Below are 15168 nucleotides of genomic sequence, written 5' to 3'. Positions count from 1 at the left end.
TTTATGAAGGAAGAATAGAGGGGAGATTGGGAGACCTGTGGGGGGTATGGGGGGGTGAATATCTCATTAGGTAATCAAGAGGGAAGATTCAAAGATAGGACAATTTTGAGAATTTGGTTGCATGATCTGATAGAAACAGGACAAATACAGCTTTGCCCTAGGTATTAGTGCTCTCCCTTCCACCCTTTCAAAATGACTGTGCACCAGTATATTTTGTATTTATTGTTTCCTCCAATAGAAAATAAGCTATTTGAAGGAAGATACTATTTCATGTTTGTCTCTGTATCCCCATCACAGCCTAGTACCTTAAAAATAATTAGCACTTTTAAATACTTATTGAATAGATTTTATTCCTTCCATTTTTTCTTGTTTTTTAAAAAAATCCTTTTTAACCGTTACATGGTCACTTGATCATTTCTGTTAGAACAAAGATTCTCATTGGAGGTAGGCTCACTATGTGTGTGTGTATATGATGGCAGTCAACTCAGATTGGATAACATAGAGGGAGATGACCAAATGACCGTACATTTATTAATAGCATGCTAGTCTTATTAATAAAATGATTATTCAGAAGCTATGTCTCTTTGAACTTTTTAAATTGTGACAGTACTATAAGAAATGACAGGCACTTTGCTCTCAGAAAAACCTGGAAAATCTTACATGAACTATTTTAAAGTAAAATTTTATATCTCTTTTCATTAAACATTCTAGTAGACTACAGTTCTCTTAATTGTTATTTGCACTTTGGATTCTTTGTTGATTATAAATATAGGACTTGTGTGCCTGTCATTTTAAAAAATCTTCACTTTAAGACTCACAAAATTTTTGTTCAATTTTGTTATTTTTTATTTACCTTTCACATGCTTCTCTAGTCAAGAGAGAATAATGGTTTTTGGAGTCAGAACCTGGGTTCAAAATTTGGCTCTGCCATTTTCTTATATGACTGCCACTTTAACCCTTTTGGGACTACATGATCTGTAAAACCTCCTACCTCAAAACCTAGAAATTTATGTATGCCTTTGAAAAGGGTAGGTTTCTGAGAGAGCAGTGAACTTAGTTCTTAAGTTCAATACCTCTTGTGATATTGACACTCCCTGCCAGAAAATCAAATTCTCATCTAAAATCATCCATTTTTCTGGTCTTTGGAAATAAATGGCTCACAAGCCAATTGTGAAAAGGGTTAATGAAGGTTGTAATTACATATCATGGTAGCTAGAGCAATTAGATTTTACCTGAGAACCAGGAAGGAGGCCTTAATTAGATATACCTTCTTGGTCATTTGTAAACTGCATTCTTGTTGTAAGCTTAGAACATTTATGAAACATGTAGACAAATTTCACTTTGATCAAGAATTTTCATCAGAATTCCTTCTTGTACATTCTTGTACACTTCCCCCACCCATCAAATTTTTGTGTCATTCTGGCATTTATCAAGTTATTTTTGAGCCATAGATTATGATAGTGATAATAGAAATGAGCTTAAATTTTACATTTCATGCGATTCACAGCAGAATGAGTAGTATATCCTCAAATACTGGACAAGAAAACTAAGACTCAGAGCATCAGTCAGTAATTAAGTCACAGAACTTGAGTCAGAACTTGTGTTTTCTAACTTTTTATCTCAAACTTTATGAACTTGAAATACTAATCAGAACGAAAAGATTCTTTCTGGTGTATATTGGAGTAAAGTACTTTAGGGATTGACATTTTCAAAAGTATTTTGCTCAAAACATTTTTGAGACTTTGATATATTTTGTGCTGGTTCAGCATTCAGTGGTATAGAATTACCTTGGGAACTGAAGAGGGTTTTAGGAGATTTCAGAGAAAAAATAGAAGTAATTAAGGCTGATTTAATAACAATAATTTTTATCATGTGATAAATATTTTTGAGAAACAATTTCATATTTAATTCTTTAGAAGGGGAAAATTTCTTAATATCTTTATTTTATTAAAGGATATAGGTTCACATCTAAAGTCACGTTAGAAGCCATCTATCCCAATCCCCTAATTTTTGAAGAGTGATGGAAACTGAGACCTAAAGAGGTGGGTTTTGAATTGGGATTTGAATCTTAATTTTTCGGACTTCAAACAGATATTTTGCCCATTGTTATGCTACCTTTTGTATAGTTTTGCAGGAAAGGGTTTCTCAGGAAAACTTGGGAAATAATGTAATAGAAAGAATATTACATCTAGATTTCAGAATTAAAAGACCTGCTTCAGGTGTGAATTGGGGTAAATTGACTTCTTAAAACTTTAGAGGTTCCATGTCTCCAAGTCTCAGATCCATTACTGACTGGCCATGTAAATATGTTGGGGGTGGGAGTGGAGAGTGGGCAAAGTGACTTTGTTTCCTCATTTTCCAAAATTGGAACAATATTGACACTAATAATTCTGATGTATGAAGCACTTTCTTCCATTATTCAAATTAGCCATATTGTGTCATTGGGAGAATATTGGTTCTACAGAAAACGAGCTTTTGTTTCATGAAAAAACTTGGGAGTTCTCCAAAGCACTGTACATTTTTCTTAAATACAGACAGTAGGTTCAGTCCAATTGTATTATGGATGTAGTTGGCCTTGCTCTTTGATCTCTGGGTTCATTTGCATATTGTCTGCATAGTTCCAGTCCTCCCAAAGGGCAGTGAAGAGATGTATCATGGATGTGAAGAGACTTCTTGCATTTTACCAACAAAGAAGCATTTTTTCAGGACCAGGATAAAAGATCTTTATGAAGAAATAATGTGAGAAAGGTTAAGTGACTTACCCAGGGAGACACAGCTGGGAACTCTCTGAGGCTGGATTTGGTTTAAGGTTTTCCTGACTCCTGGTCCAGCACTCTATCCACTGGGCCACCTTGAATGGTTTTGGTCTTTGTGGATGAGCTGGGATTCGGAGGTAGCTTCAGTTTGCTCAGTTACATAGAGGTAGTCTAGTAAATGTAATGGGTCTGGGTTATCAGAACCAAAGACTGAAAAAGGGAGAAACAGGAAAGAAGGTTGGATATATAGGCTGAAAATAGATTATTGAGGTCCTTGAAAAGGGGGGGGGGATCAGAAGAGAAGCCAAAAGCCAAGACTGGCACACCTCTTCCCTTATTGCCCCCATCATCAAAGGACCAAAATAGAATTTTGAAAGCTTGAGCCTTGTTTTACAATTTTTAGCAGCTTAAAAATACACACATTTAATCATAGAATAACTATCTCGGATTGGCGGAAATGGGCTTTATCTTGAGAGAAGAGAAATCATAGCCAAAATGTATGTTAGTGCATGAGACTGAATGAAATGTAAGCCAATATATTCATGTTAGATGTGAGTGTCCACACTTGGTTTATCTAACTATATAGATGGGACTCATAGGTAGTATGGCTAAATATAACCTAAGGTATAGAAGACTTCCTTTATAAAGGAGAAAAGCCTGGGGCAATGCCCATACTCCCAGCATGTAAGGCTGATGGGAGGAGGGGCAGGTAGGCTCCACAAATACAATGGAGATGGTTCAGTGCTTCTCTGGTGTTATCTTCCTCAGCTTGTATCTAACTTTTTTAAGTTGATGGCCTAGCTCGTTCCCACTAAATGATATTTACAATAAAGGCCATCACAAATAATGAAGAACAAGCTAACCTGTGTATCTAAACAAAGTAACAAACGCATTGGATAAGTTTTATAAATTAGAATATACCAGAAAATACACAAGCTGGAAGATAACAGCTCAAAGCAGAGAGAAATTCTAGTGTCACTCAAGGAAAGTCTCCAAAGCTTCTGGTAAAGCAATGAAGAAATCAGGGACATGTTGAGGAGTCAGCTTCCCCTCCATGGCTGTATCTTCACAAGAAGCTCTGGCCCTAACTCCATCCCCACCCTGCTCTCTATTGCTACTTCATTCCCTACCAATCAGGACTCTCATCTCCTAAGGCACAGCACAGGCTTCCCCTTCCCCCATCCAGAGTGGGTAGACATTGAGTCACATTCCGAAAAAGTATGAGAAGTCAGTGTTCTCCTCTATCTAAGAGGATGATGGTAGCCTTAACTGGGGATGGCATTGTTGGTATTTGAGAACATTCCTTTGCTCTTTTGTCACTGATTATTTTTTGTTGACTTTTTTTTTAGCCAAAGGGCAAATCAAGATATTAGTTCAGAAAACTCTTTGAATTCTAAATGTAGTCTAATTTTGCTTGTTAAAGGATTTTTTAAAAAAAATCCACTTCCCCCAGGAGTACCTTTTTCCCTTTGAAAAGACTAATTTTCCTCCCTTCTTTTTTTGCTGACTAATTAGGAGGAGAAAAGCTTAGGAGTAGTTGCTAGGGTCTGGAGTTTTTAGAATAAACTATTTGGGGGGGGGAAGTTTGTGGCCTTTTACTGTTCTAGGAAGTCCTATGTATGGATGTTTAATCTCTGGGGTCAGTAAGAAAAATTTCCCAGAGAATAGTATTGTACCATTGGCAGCAGATGGGGCTTGCATGTCTTCTCTCTAAAGAGATTAAGGGAAGGTGAGGAAAGATTATCCATGTAGGGAAAGCTTATCTTTTACATCAGTAGCCTTCCTTTTGCTGCTCCATAAACAGCTACCATAGACTAAGGAAGAGAGTGGTACATACACACCTTATTCCTTTGCAATAGGTTTCTACAAGACTTCAAGAATTCTACGTTTTAGCGCTCTTCTAAATTGACCTGTATCAGAAATATTGTGTTCCAATACACTAATGGAGGCAGAGAGACTTTTATCAACCCCCCCCCCCCCCCCAGTGCCAACCGGAACTTGTGATCCCAGAAACACTCAAGCTGACCTGAGGCCAGTTGAGTTACTTTGCTTCCAGGTGGATTGATCTAGGGCTCTGCTTGAGTCCTTGAGGCAAAGAAGACATAAAAATGGCTTTTAGAATTTGGGAGAAGAGTATCCCTGAGACTTAGATTTTCTTGGTAACTGTCAATCTCTTTGCTAGTGACTTTTATTTTCTTGAACTTCTTTTTGCTACCTGATGGATTGTATTTTCCTTGGGGATTGTTGAATAGTTTTATTAAAGTAATTATTATTTATGTGAACCTTTGAACTCTGAGAGATCCTTTGTATCATGGTTGGAACCATGATTAGGACAAGTTATAACATACAGTATAGTGATACTAGTCTTAGATGGAAATTGTTTTCTGTTATTATATATTATATATGTATACATTTTTTAAATTCCCTACCATAGATCCTTCACTAAAAAAGGATCTATGGAGAATTTCTAGATGGAATAAATCAATTAAATATTTAAATTGCTGCTATAGGAATGCAACTGACTAGGTTCTAAGGATGAAATGAAATGTTGGGAGATTTACATGCACATAAATACAATGATAATAATCTATGTTAATTTAGGCAAATATCAAATTAAGTAAATGAAGTCAAAATTAAAAAATCTTTTTTAATTTTTAAGGATGAGGCTGCCTTTCTTCCAAAAACCAAAATTACTCAACTAACAACAAAAATAATAATTTTGAATTAAAAACCTTTCTTTTGGTCCTCCCCAAAAAAATCCATGGAGTTCGCTGAGATTGCTATTAGTGCTTTTTGATTTGCTTGCCACATTTGTAAATTATCCAATGATTTTTCTATATTGCTAATTGATAGGATCTCAGGAAGCTTGTCAGTTTGCATCTATTCTTTAAAAAATGATTTGTTTTCTGTCCCTCATTTGATACAGTACTGTCACTTCATAATAGTTGCACCACTCCCAAGAACTCTTTTATAATAAATAAGTAAAGCTTTTTTTTGTAAAAAAAAAAAAAAGCATTGACCAAGTTTCTTTCCACACTTGTTGTCTACCCCTTTTCTTCTGTTTTTAGTCACCAAGCCTTTAAGTGCTGAGCAGGTGCCAAGAACCATGCTGTGTTCTGGCGAAGCAGATGCAAAAACTAAAAACAAATCTATCCTCAGTGACTTTATATTCTAACATGCAAATAACTACTCACATACAAGATATTATGCAGTGTAAAGATAAAGAATGATTTGTCAGGAAAAGCCTCTGGGAGAAGGTGAGACTGGAACCGAATCCTGAGGGAAGTTAGGGACACTCAGAGGTGAGGAGGGAGAGAACTTTGGCTTTGGGAGAGATATCTTCAGGCATGATGATTGGTGGTTGTGTTAAGAGTTCTAAAATATCCTTATATTGCTGTGGTTATTGAGCACATTGTTCTGTTTTCATTTAGTTTCTTCTGCAACAGTTTATACAAGTCTTAAGTTTCTTTGGATTTTTCATATTCATCATTTCATATATTCTAGTTACTTCCCATTATACTCTTTATATATCGCAATTTGTTTAGCTATTTGCAATCAAGGACACAATTTGCTTCTGTTAATTTGCTTCTGTTCACATATGTGCAATTTAGTGACTATTCCTTTATTGTGATTTCAAATAGTTTTCTCAGAGCAGTTGGGATAATTCACAATTCTATCATCAGTTAACATTCCTGTTCTTCTGTTTCACTTGCCCTGAGTTTGTTCATGGGGTGTGAAGCAGTAATAGCTTTCACCACTTAAAGAACTTGTGCCTTCCTGTTTTGGAGAAAGTTCATTCCAAATACTTCAGCAGATAGGATGACATTTCCTCAGGCATGACACCAAGTCCTAATTTTTTCCAAACTCGTCTCTTAAATCTGCCTTTGAATAGAATTCCAAGCTCAGGAAAAGAAGTGAAAATATCATTTAATTTCTACAGCAAGATTAGCAAGTCTGTGGCTTGTCTCATGGCATTCTTTCTGTAGTAACATTTGTATTTTTTTAGAAATTTAAATTTATTTTTTATTTTACAAAATTAAAAAAATTGTCATGCATAACAAAACATAAAGAGGACTCATAATATTAAATAATAAATTTTGATTTTTAAGAAGGCCTGTATAATACATATTAAAAATTGTGTTCAGAATTGTCTTTGCTTTTTTGTCAAGTTTTCTTTTTTTCTCTACTGTGCAGTTTAACTTTCCTTACTCCTCCAGCATGGGTATAATTAAGCATGGATATTTACATCTGTCTATCTGTCCATCCATCCATCCATCCATCCATCCATATACATATACACACTAATATATATTTTCATATATACATGTATACACACACACATAGACATTTTACATGTATACATATATATGTATACATACGCCTGCATATTCATACAAATATTCATATACATATATTTGGTTTGTGTGTATCTTTTGTTGTTTTTAGTGAAGGATCTAGTTTTATTTATTTTATATTATTACAGTAATTTTATTATAAGAGTAGACATAACCCCCCCCCTTCCCCCAAGAAGATGAGAAACCTCAAGAATAGTTAGAGAGAGAAAAAAAATGTACTTTCAGTCTACATTCAGATTCCAATGACTCTGTCTCTGGGGTGAGTTGCTTTCTTTATCATAAGTCCACAAGAGAAGTTGCTTCAATATTTTCCCCACAGTTCCTATTACTAGCTGTACCGCCACTCTATTCCTCCCCACTCTCATTTATTCTATTCCCTCTCTCGTTTCATCCTGGCCCAGTCCAAGAGTGTGTTATATCTGAGTTCCCTCTCCCCTGATCTTTCCTCTCTTCTATCATCTATTCCCCCTCTTCCCTCCCCCCATTCCCCCTTATCCCGTCCCTTTCTTCTCATTTTTCTCTAGAGTAAGATAGATTTCTATACCCTAGTGTGTATGTTATTTCCTCCCTGAGCCATTTCTGATGAGAATGAAGGCTCACTCATTCCCCCTTGCCTTACCCCATTCCACTCCATTGAAAAAACTTTTTCTTGACTCTTAATGAAATTTCTTAGCTTCTTCATTTCCTTTTGCCTTCCTCCCAGTACTTTCCTTTATCATCGATTGACTCCCATCTTTTTACTATATTATACCATTATATTCTACTCCATCCTGTGTCCTGTCTACATATGCTTCTTCTAACAGCTCTTATAAATGAGAAAGTTCATATTAGTTATCAGTATCTTCTTCCCATACAGGAATACAAATAGTTCAATATCATTAAGTTCCTCGTAGCTAGTCCTTCTCTTCCACCCCCTCTATGTTTCCCCTGAGTCCTGTACTTGGAGATCAGACTTTTTGTTCAGCTCTGGTTGTTTCAGTTGGAAAGTTTGAAAGTCCCCTGGTTCATTGGAAGTTCATCTTTTTGCATGAAAGAGGATGTTCAGTTTCTCTGGGTAGTTGGTTCTCCGTTGTAAAACAAGATCTTTTGCCTTCGGTAATATCATATTCCAATCCCTAGGAGCCCTTAATGTAGATGCTGCCAGATCCTGTGTAATCCTGACTATGGAGTCTTGGTAGTTGAATTGTTTGTTTCTGACAGATTTTAGAATTTTCCCTTTGATTTGGGAGTTTGGGAATTTGGCTATAATATTCCTGGAAGTTTTTCATTTGGGATCTCTTTCAAGAGGTTACCAGTGAATTCCCTCAATTTCTATTTTACCCTCTGCTTCTAGGATCTCAGGTCAATTTTGCTGTATTATTTCTTGAAAAATGAAATCTAGACTTTTCTCCTGGTCATGACTTTCAGGTAGCCCAATAATTTTGAAATTATTTCTTCTGGATCTGTCTTCAAAGTTGGTTGTTTTTCCAATGAGATATTTAACATTTTCTTCTAATTTTTGGTATTTTTTGGAAGAGTTTTATTTCTTCCTGATTTCTTGCAAAGTCATCAGCTTCCTTTAGTTCCATTCTGCTTTTGAAGGAGTTATTTTCTTCAGAGAGCTTTTTTATCTCCTTTTCCAGCTGGCCAATTCTGCTTTTTAAGGCATTCTTCTCCTCATCTGCCTTTTGTTTTGTTTTTTCCCATTTGGCCTAAACTGGTTTTTAATATATTATTTTCTTCAGTGTTTTTTTGTATATCTTAAACCAAGCTTTTGATTTGGTTTTCATGATTTTTCTGCATCGCTCTCATTTCTCCCCCCAATTCTTCCTCCATCTCCCTTAATTGCTTTTCAAAGTCTTTTTTGAACTCATCCATAGTCTGAGCCCATTTTCTATTTCTCTTGGAGGTTTTGAATACGGAAGCTTTGATTTTGTCACCATCTGAATATGTGTTTTGATATTCCATGGGACTAAAGTAATTCTCTATGGTCAGATTCTTCTTTTTTCTGTTGTTTACTACTCATTTCCTCAGCCCAAGACTAATTTACAGAACTTCCAAGGCTTTGGGTTTTTATGGGGAGGATACCCCACTAGGACCTTTATTCCTCCAAGGTCTTATGCTCTCTTACCTGTGCTTTGATGTGTAGATGACCATAGTACTCCCTTCTGCCATGGAGCTATAAGGAGGACCCTGCTGGGCGGAAGCCCAATCTGCAATCTGGATCTGAGTGTGGGCAAACAGCAGAGTCCTGCCCCCAGGGAGAGCAGAGAAGTTTCTGCCATCTCCCCTGACTCCCTTACCATCTGCCGACTGTGCTCTGGAGGTGCAGGTTCATTTCTCCCAATTCTTGCTGCAGATTTTGTGGCCTGTTGTGCTCCTCACTCCACACTCATTCTGGTGTAGCAGAATTCTCTCACCGCCCCTTCAAGCTGTTCTGGGACTGTGCTGCGACCAGAGCTTTTTCCAACTCCCAGTCCTGGTGAAACACACTTTGCCCGTGGAACTTCTGAGTTACCTTGGACTGGGAAAATGTATCACTCAATCTTTCTGTGGGTTCTGCCCTTCTAAATTTTGGCTAGAGTCATAATTTGTTGGCTTCGGGAGTTTTGGGGGGATGGAGTTGCCAGGGAATACTGTCTTCATGCCACCATCTTGGCTCCACCCCCAATGCAAAACATATGTATCTTTCATTTTTATAACATTTCCTGAAAGCAGCAACCCCATCTCATTCTTCTACTCTCTTGCCCTCCTATTGCTTAATCAATCACCCTTCAAAGAACCTCTCCTTTACACAGTCTTCTATAATTCCTTCCCCACTAATATTTACATCCTTCTTTACCCCTCATTAATCTACATACCTGTCTTTGTATCTTCTTAACCTAACCTTTCCCCTTACTCTTTAACTACCCATCCCTTCCTCTTACTCCTTTCTGATTTTAAAAGGTGTTTAGAGCCTTATATATGTATCATGGGTTCTTTAACACATTCCTGATGAGAGAAGTTTGCAGACCCTCAGCTCTCCTTCCCCATCTTTATTCTTCTGTATCAATTCTTCTCAATGCTTCATTTGCATAAGATGGGTAACTTTTTTTGGGAGGTTACTTTTAAGAAATCCCATCCTATTTAGCTCTATCTACCCCATCTTGTCTTTCTAATTATCTAATTACGAATGACAGTTTTGGACATGTGGTTTATATATTCCAAGTATGGATGGTAAACAGTTTGTCCTTATTGTAATTAGTCTTTGATGTTTATCCTATATTTCTTTTGATTCTTGTATGTCTAATTTTATATTAAGTTCTGGTGTTTTTTCCATAATATCCTGAAAGTCTGGCAATTTGTTGAATGTCCTTTTTTGTTCAGGATTAAGCATAACTTTTCTGGGGATTTTGCCTGCTGCAACTCTGGTTCTTTTGCTCTTTGATATATTGTGTTCTGAAACCTGCGGTCTTTTTAAATAGCTGCTGCTAGATTTTGTGTCAGAATTCATATTGAATTTTTTTTTTCTAATTGCTCTTAATATCTTTTCCTTAAACTGGGGGTTTTGGAATTTAGCTATGATATTCCTGTCATTTTTATCCTAGAATTCTTTTCAAGGGGTGATGAGTGAATTTTTTCTATTTCTACTTTACCTTCTTGTTCTAACTAAAGAATAATTTTCTTTAATTATTTCCTGTATTATTTTATCAGTATTCTTTTGTTTGATCATAGTTTTCTAGTAGTTCAATTATGTTTTATATTTTCTCTTTTTGATCTCTTCTCCAAATCTGTTGTTTTTATTGTGAGGTGTTTCATCTTCTCTTTTATTCTTTTATCATTTCTTCATCTTGTAAACTTCACTGATTTTCCCTTGCACAATTCTAATTTTCAATCATTTTCTTCCTTATGATTTTGGATCACCTTTTCTAGTTGGTTTACTTTCCTTTTCATAATTTTCTTATTTTTTTTCTTGTTTTTTTCTTTTTTTAGTTTTTCACAATATCTTTTTTGATTTTTAAAGTCTTTTTTGAGTTTCTCTAATGAATTCTTTTTAAGCAGGTTACCATTTAACATTACTCTGGGGTAAGAGTTTTTTTTTTGTTTTTTTGTTTTTTTGTTTTTTTGCTTTAACATCTTCCTCTGATGATAAACTCTGGTCTTCTTTATTCACTTAATAACTGTCTATGGTTGTATTTTCTTTCTTGCCTGCTCATTTTTAAAAAAAAAAAAGTATTGTTTTTAGCAACTATTTATACTCACTTCTAGTCCTGCAGTGTGGGTGGTGGTATCTCTGACCTCAGGAGCTTTGTCCTGGGCCCAACCTCTGCCTTCGTCATCCCTCTAAGCCACAGCTTGACTCTCTGCTCACTGTGCTGGCAGTGATCTCCCTGCCCGAGAGCCCTCCGGGTTGGAGCCCTTCACTTCTCACCCAACAGGAATCCAGATGGAAGTGTCGGCATCCAGCAGTGCAGTGCCCTGGGCTGCTGCCTCTGCCTTCACCTGTGGGAGGGCCTCCCTTATCAATAGAGGTTCTCTCTTCCCTGCCCAGGTGCCCTACTCCCCTCACTGCCCGAGGTGGAGGTTACTCCAACCCCCCTGCCCCGAGCACTCACCTCTTGCTGTTTCGGGAGCTGGTCTGGGGTCATGGCACTTCACTTGAGCCAGTGCCACCTTTCGCAGGATGGGATCTTCTTTTCTGATCCTCTCCCAAGGAACACTGTTCTGCCACAACTTTTGTTTGTTTTTACCACTCTGTGTTTTGACTTGTTAGTGGAAATCTGGAGAGGTTGGAATTTTCTGAAGTACTCTACCATCTTCCTAGAATCCCTTCAACATTTCATATTCTGACTAACACCTGATAACTTATCTGAATCAGTGAAGAAGCTAAGAAGGTATTACAAGATATCCTGCCTCCACAGAGTGAGTTTTAGACTATCTGCCCTGTGGTCAGTGTGCCTTGTGGGGAGGTTCTGAGATTAAAAGACCCCCCCCTTCCTCCTTTATACAAGAGTACACAGCAATAAATTTCCTCCTCTGTAGTCTATGAAACTGCTCTTGGGAGATAACAAAATGTTCATAATCAATCACCACTGATCTCTTGTGTCTTTTAAAAACAATTTTTTATTATGGATCTAATAAACATAATTTTTGATGTATAAAAAAGAATGTCTTGTTTAAGAAACTAAACTTTTATTATGTGTAATTTTTCAAAAGAAGTATGTATAAAATTTAAACAAGCTATTAATAAAACTTTTTGTCTTCTCTTTTTCTAATGTGTATCACGCACACATGCGCACACACACACACACACACACAGAGTATTGGTATCCTTTTTTCCCCCTATTCTTGGAGAATAAGTTAATGGGCATCTTTGAATACACTTCATCCTGCACCTCAAAAGTTATTTACTTCTCTACCAAGAATTGGAAATTATGTTTCATCACCAAACTTTTGAAGTCATGATTGGTCAACCACTTTGGTCAGTTTTAAAAAAGGTCTTTCAGTACTTTCAGTACTCATACACCTCCCCATCCCCAATATTATTGTTGCTTTATACTGTAGATTGTTTTCTTGGTCCTGCTCATTTAAGTCTGCATCACTTAGTATGTCTTCTCATTATGCTTTGAATCTACCATGTTCATCATTTTCTATGGTTTTTCTATTACATTTATATAATATAATTCATTTAGACAGTTCTCAATTAATGGACACCTGTTTTGTTACAAATTCTGTGCTACTAAAAAAAGTGCTTTTATTGAGTATTTTTTAGTAAGGCCTTTTCTTCCTTCTTTGATTTTAGAGATAGATGCACACATGTACAACATAGTATAATGGTATAGTACAACATAGTATAATGAGTCAAAGAGTATTTTTTTTTTGTGAGAGGAAGACAGGGAAGAGTCAGTGACAGACACAGAGATTGATTTAGTGATATAGTTGCAAATTGTTTGAATCAATTCACAACAGTCCATTAATATATCTATTCTTATATAACCTCTTCAACAACTGTCATTTTCCTTTTCTGTAATCATTGCCAATATGATGAGTTTGAGATGTAACTTTATAGTTTTAATTTGCAATTCTCTAGATATTTAGAGAATTAGATTTAGAAGTTTTAGATTTATTAGATTTATTTGGATTTTTAATAGCTTGCGCTTCTTCATTTGAGAGTTGATATCTCTTTTGACTTTTCAACTATTGGAGAATTATTGTTCTATGTTTAAATTTTTAAAATAACTTGTATTATTTGCTCTGGATCAGAAAAAATAGCAGGATAATATTCTGAAATTTTCCTTTTAATTGTAGCTGAATTCATTTTGTGCAAAAGCGTTTAGCTTTTGCATTTTCAGTATTCTAAAAGTTTTACTTCATGAAATTTTTTTAATTACCTTTTTTCTTTTAAAGTTTTTTAAATTCTACATTTAATAAATTGAATAAAATAAGAACTTTAGAACAGAAAGAAGATTATGTATGAAGTCATGAATATATATTTTATATAGCTTGCTTTTCTTTTTAAGTATATACATTTGGCATGGGTCTTTGAAATCTGTCCAGTTTGTTTCCTTCTGACCTTATTAAGGTTAACTGAATCTTAAAAAAAAAGTTATTGTCTTCTCCCTTTCTCCTTCTAAAAAATAAAATAAGAACAAAACTTTTTTTAACAAGTTTGTGTGTATGTGCACGCACACACACACACACACACACACACACACACACCTCATTTTAAATATTGCATTGTCTGTCACTGAAAATATCTTATTCTGTACCTATCTCTTTGTCACAGGATCTTCATTGTTACCAAGTAATCTGTTGGGATGGTTGATGTTTTTAATGTATTAGCAAATTCTTTTATTATATATATATATATATATATATATATATATCAGATAACAGGGTTTTTCAAAATTTTCTGTGGAGATTTTTCACCACTTTCTCCCTTTAATTTTTTTAGAGTTTTTTTTTTTTTGGTAAGGCAAATGGGGTTCAGTGGCTTGCCCAAGGTCACACATTTAGGTATAGGTAGTGGCTGAGGCTAGATTTGAACTTGGGTCCTCCTGAATCCAGGGCTGGTGGCTCTATCCGCTGCGCCACCAAGCCACCCCAAAAGTTTATCTTTTATAATCATCTCTAATCCCATAGGTTAGAATTTTCTCATCAGCTATAATTATGAAAGATTTCTTCCCAATTCATTCAATAATAATACTATCAAGGGAATGGTACTCTCAGGCCATCTTGTCTGGCTCCTTCCTTTTACTTCTAGAAGGCAGATCTCCTATTAAAAGAGCTTTACTTTTAATGTATTTACTGTTCAGTACACATTATGACAATTTCTTATTCCTTTCTAAATTGAGCCTGTTAAATGCAGTTATAAAATCTTCTAATATCAAATTATGTCTAGGAAGAAGCTTTTATTTTCATTCTTTTATTTCTTAAAACTTTTGTATTTTATTTCCTAGGATACCAAATTGTGGATAATAATGGAATATCTTGGAGGAGGCTCTGCATTAGATCTGGTAAGTATAACCTTAGTTATTCATGTAGTATTTTCTTAAGGAAATTTAAAAAAAACCTGCTTTGACTATAGTTACATTTTTATTTCTTCTTTTCCTTTTGCAATTGTGTTATCATATATCATGTATATCATATATAAATATCATAGGATCCAACCCTTATCAAATTTACTCTTAGCAGAATTTGTTTGCTTTATCTTTTCATAGCCTGAAATTACAAGTATAATTTTGAACCCAATTTATTTCCTTTTGATAGGATGATAAATTCCTCAAAAGCTTTTCCCCAACCTGGTGACCTAAGAGAACTTCATTAATTTTAATTCTCTGATGGTGAAGATCCTAGGGGCAATAATTATTTTTATCCTTTGTATATATTTGTTTGAAATCTCCACATTTCTCTTCTTATAGACTGATGAGTTTCAAAATTAAATTGAATAAAATCTTTGTTTTGAAAAATTAAAAGAAAGAAATCCCTTGAGATAATAGGAAATGCCTAACTTAGGCATATCTCTGGTGTGCAGGACTAGGCTACTTCTGTTGTCAGAACTTATATCTGGGCCCAATCTTAAGGGAATTTTTGTTCTC

At 35.5% G+C, this 15168-nt stretch overlaps 1 protein-coding gene across 2 annotated transcripts in view; it reads left to right on the top strand.

The window, feature by feature from the left end:
• The window catches only part of STK24 (serine/threonine kinase 24), a 144457-nt gene that overhangs the window by 89520 nt on the left and 39769 nt on the right, over window positions 1-15168 (top strand). For both annotated transcript variants that reach the window (XM_074191935.1, XM_074191934.1), the window contains exon 3: window positions 14530-14586. In XM_074191935.1, coding sequence (XP_074048036.1) covers window positions 14530-14586 — 57 coding nt within the window. The remainder of the gene's footprint in view (window positions 1-14529; window positions 14587-15168) is intronic.

The sequence above is a fragment of the Macrotis lagotis genome, chromosome 6, assembly GCF_037893015.1.
Source record: "Macrotis lagotis isolate mMagLag1 chromosome 6, bilby.v1.9.chrom.fasta, whole genome shotgun sequence".
Classification (NCBI taxonomy): domain Eukaryota; kingdom Metazoa; phylum Chordata; class Mammalia; order Peramelemorphia; family Peramelidae; genus Macrotis; species Macrotis lagotis.
The sequence above is the reverse complement of the archived record's forward strand: the minus strand, read 5'-3'. Positions and strand labels throughout refer to the sequence as shown.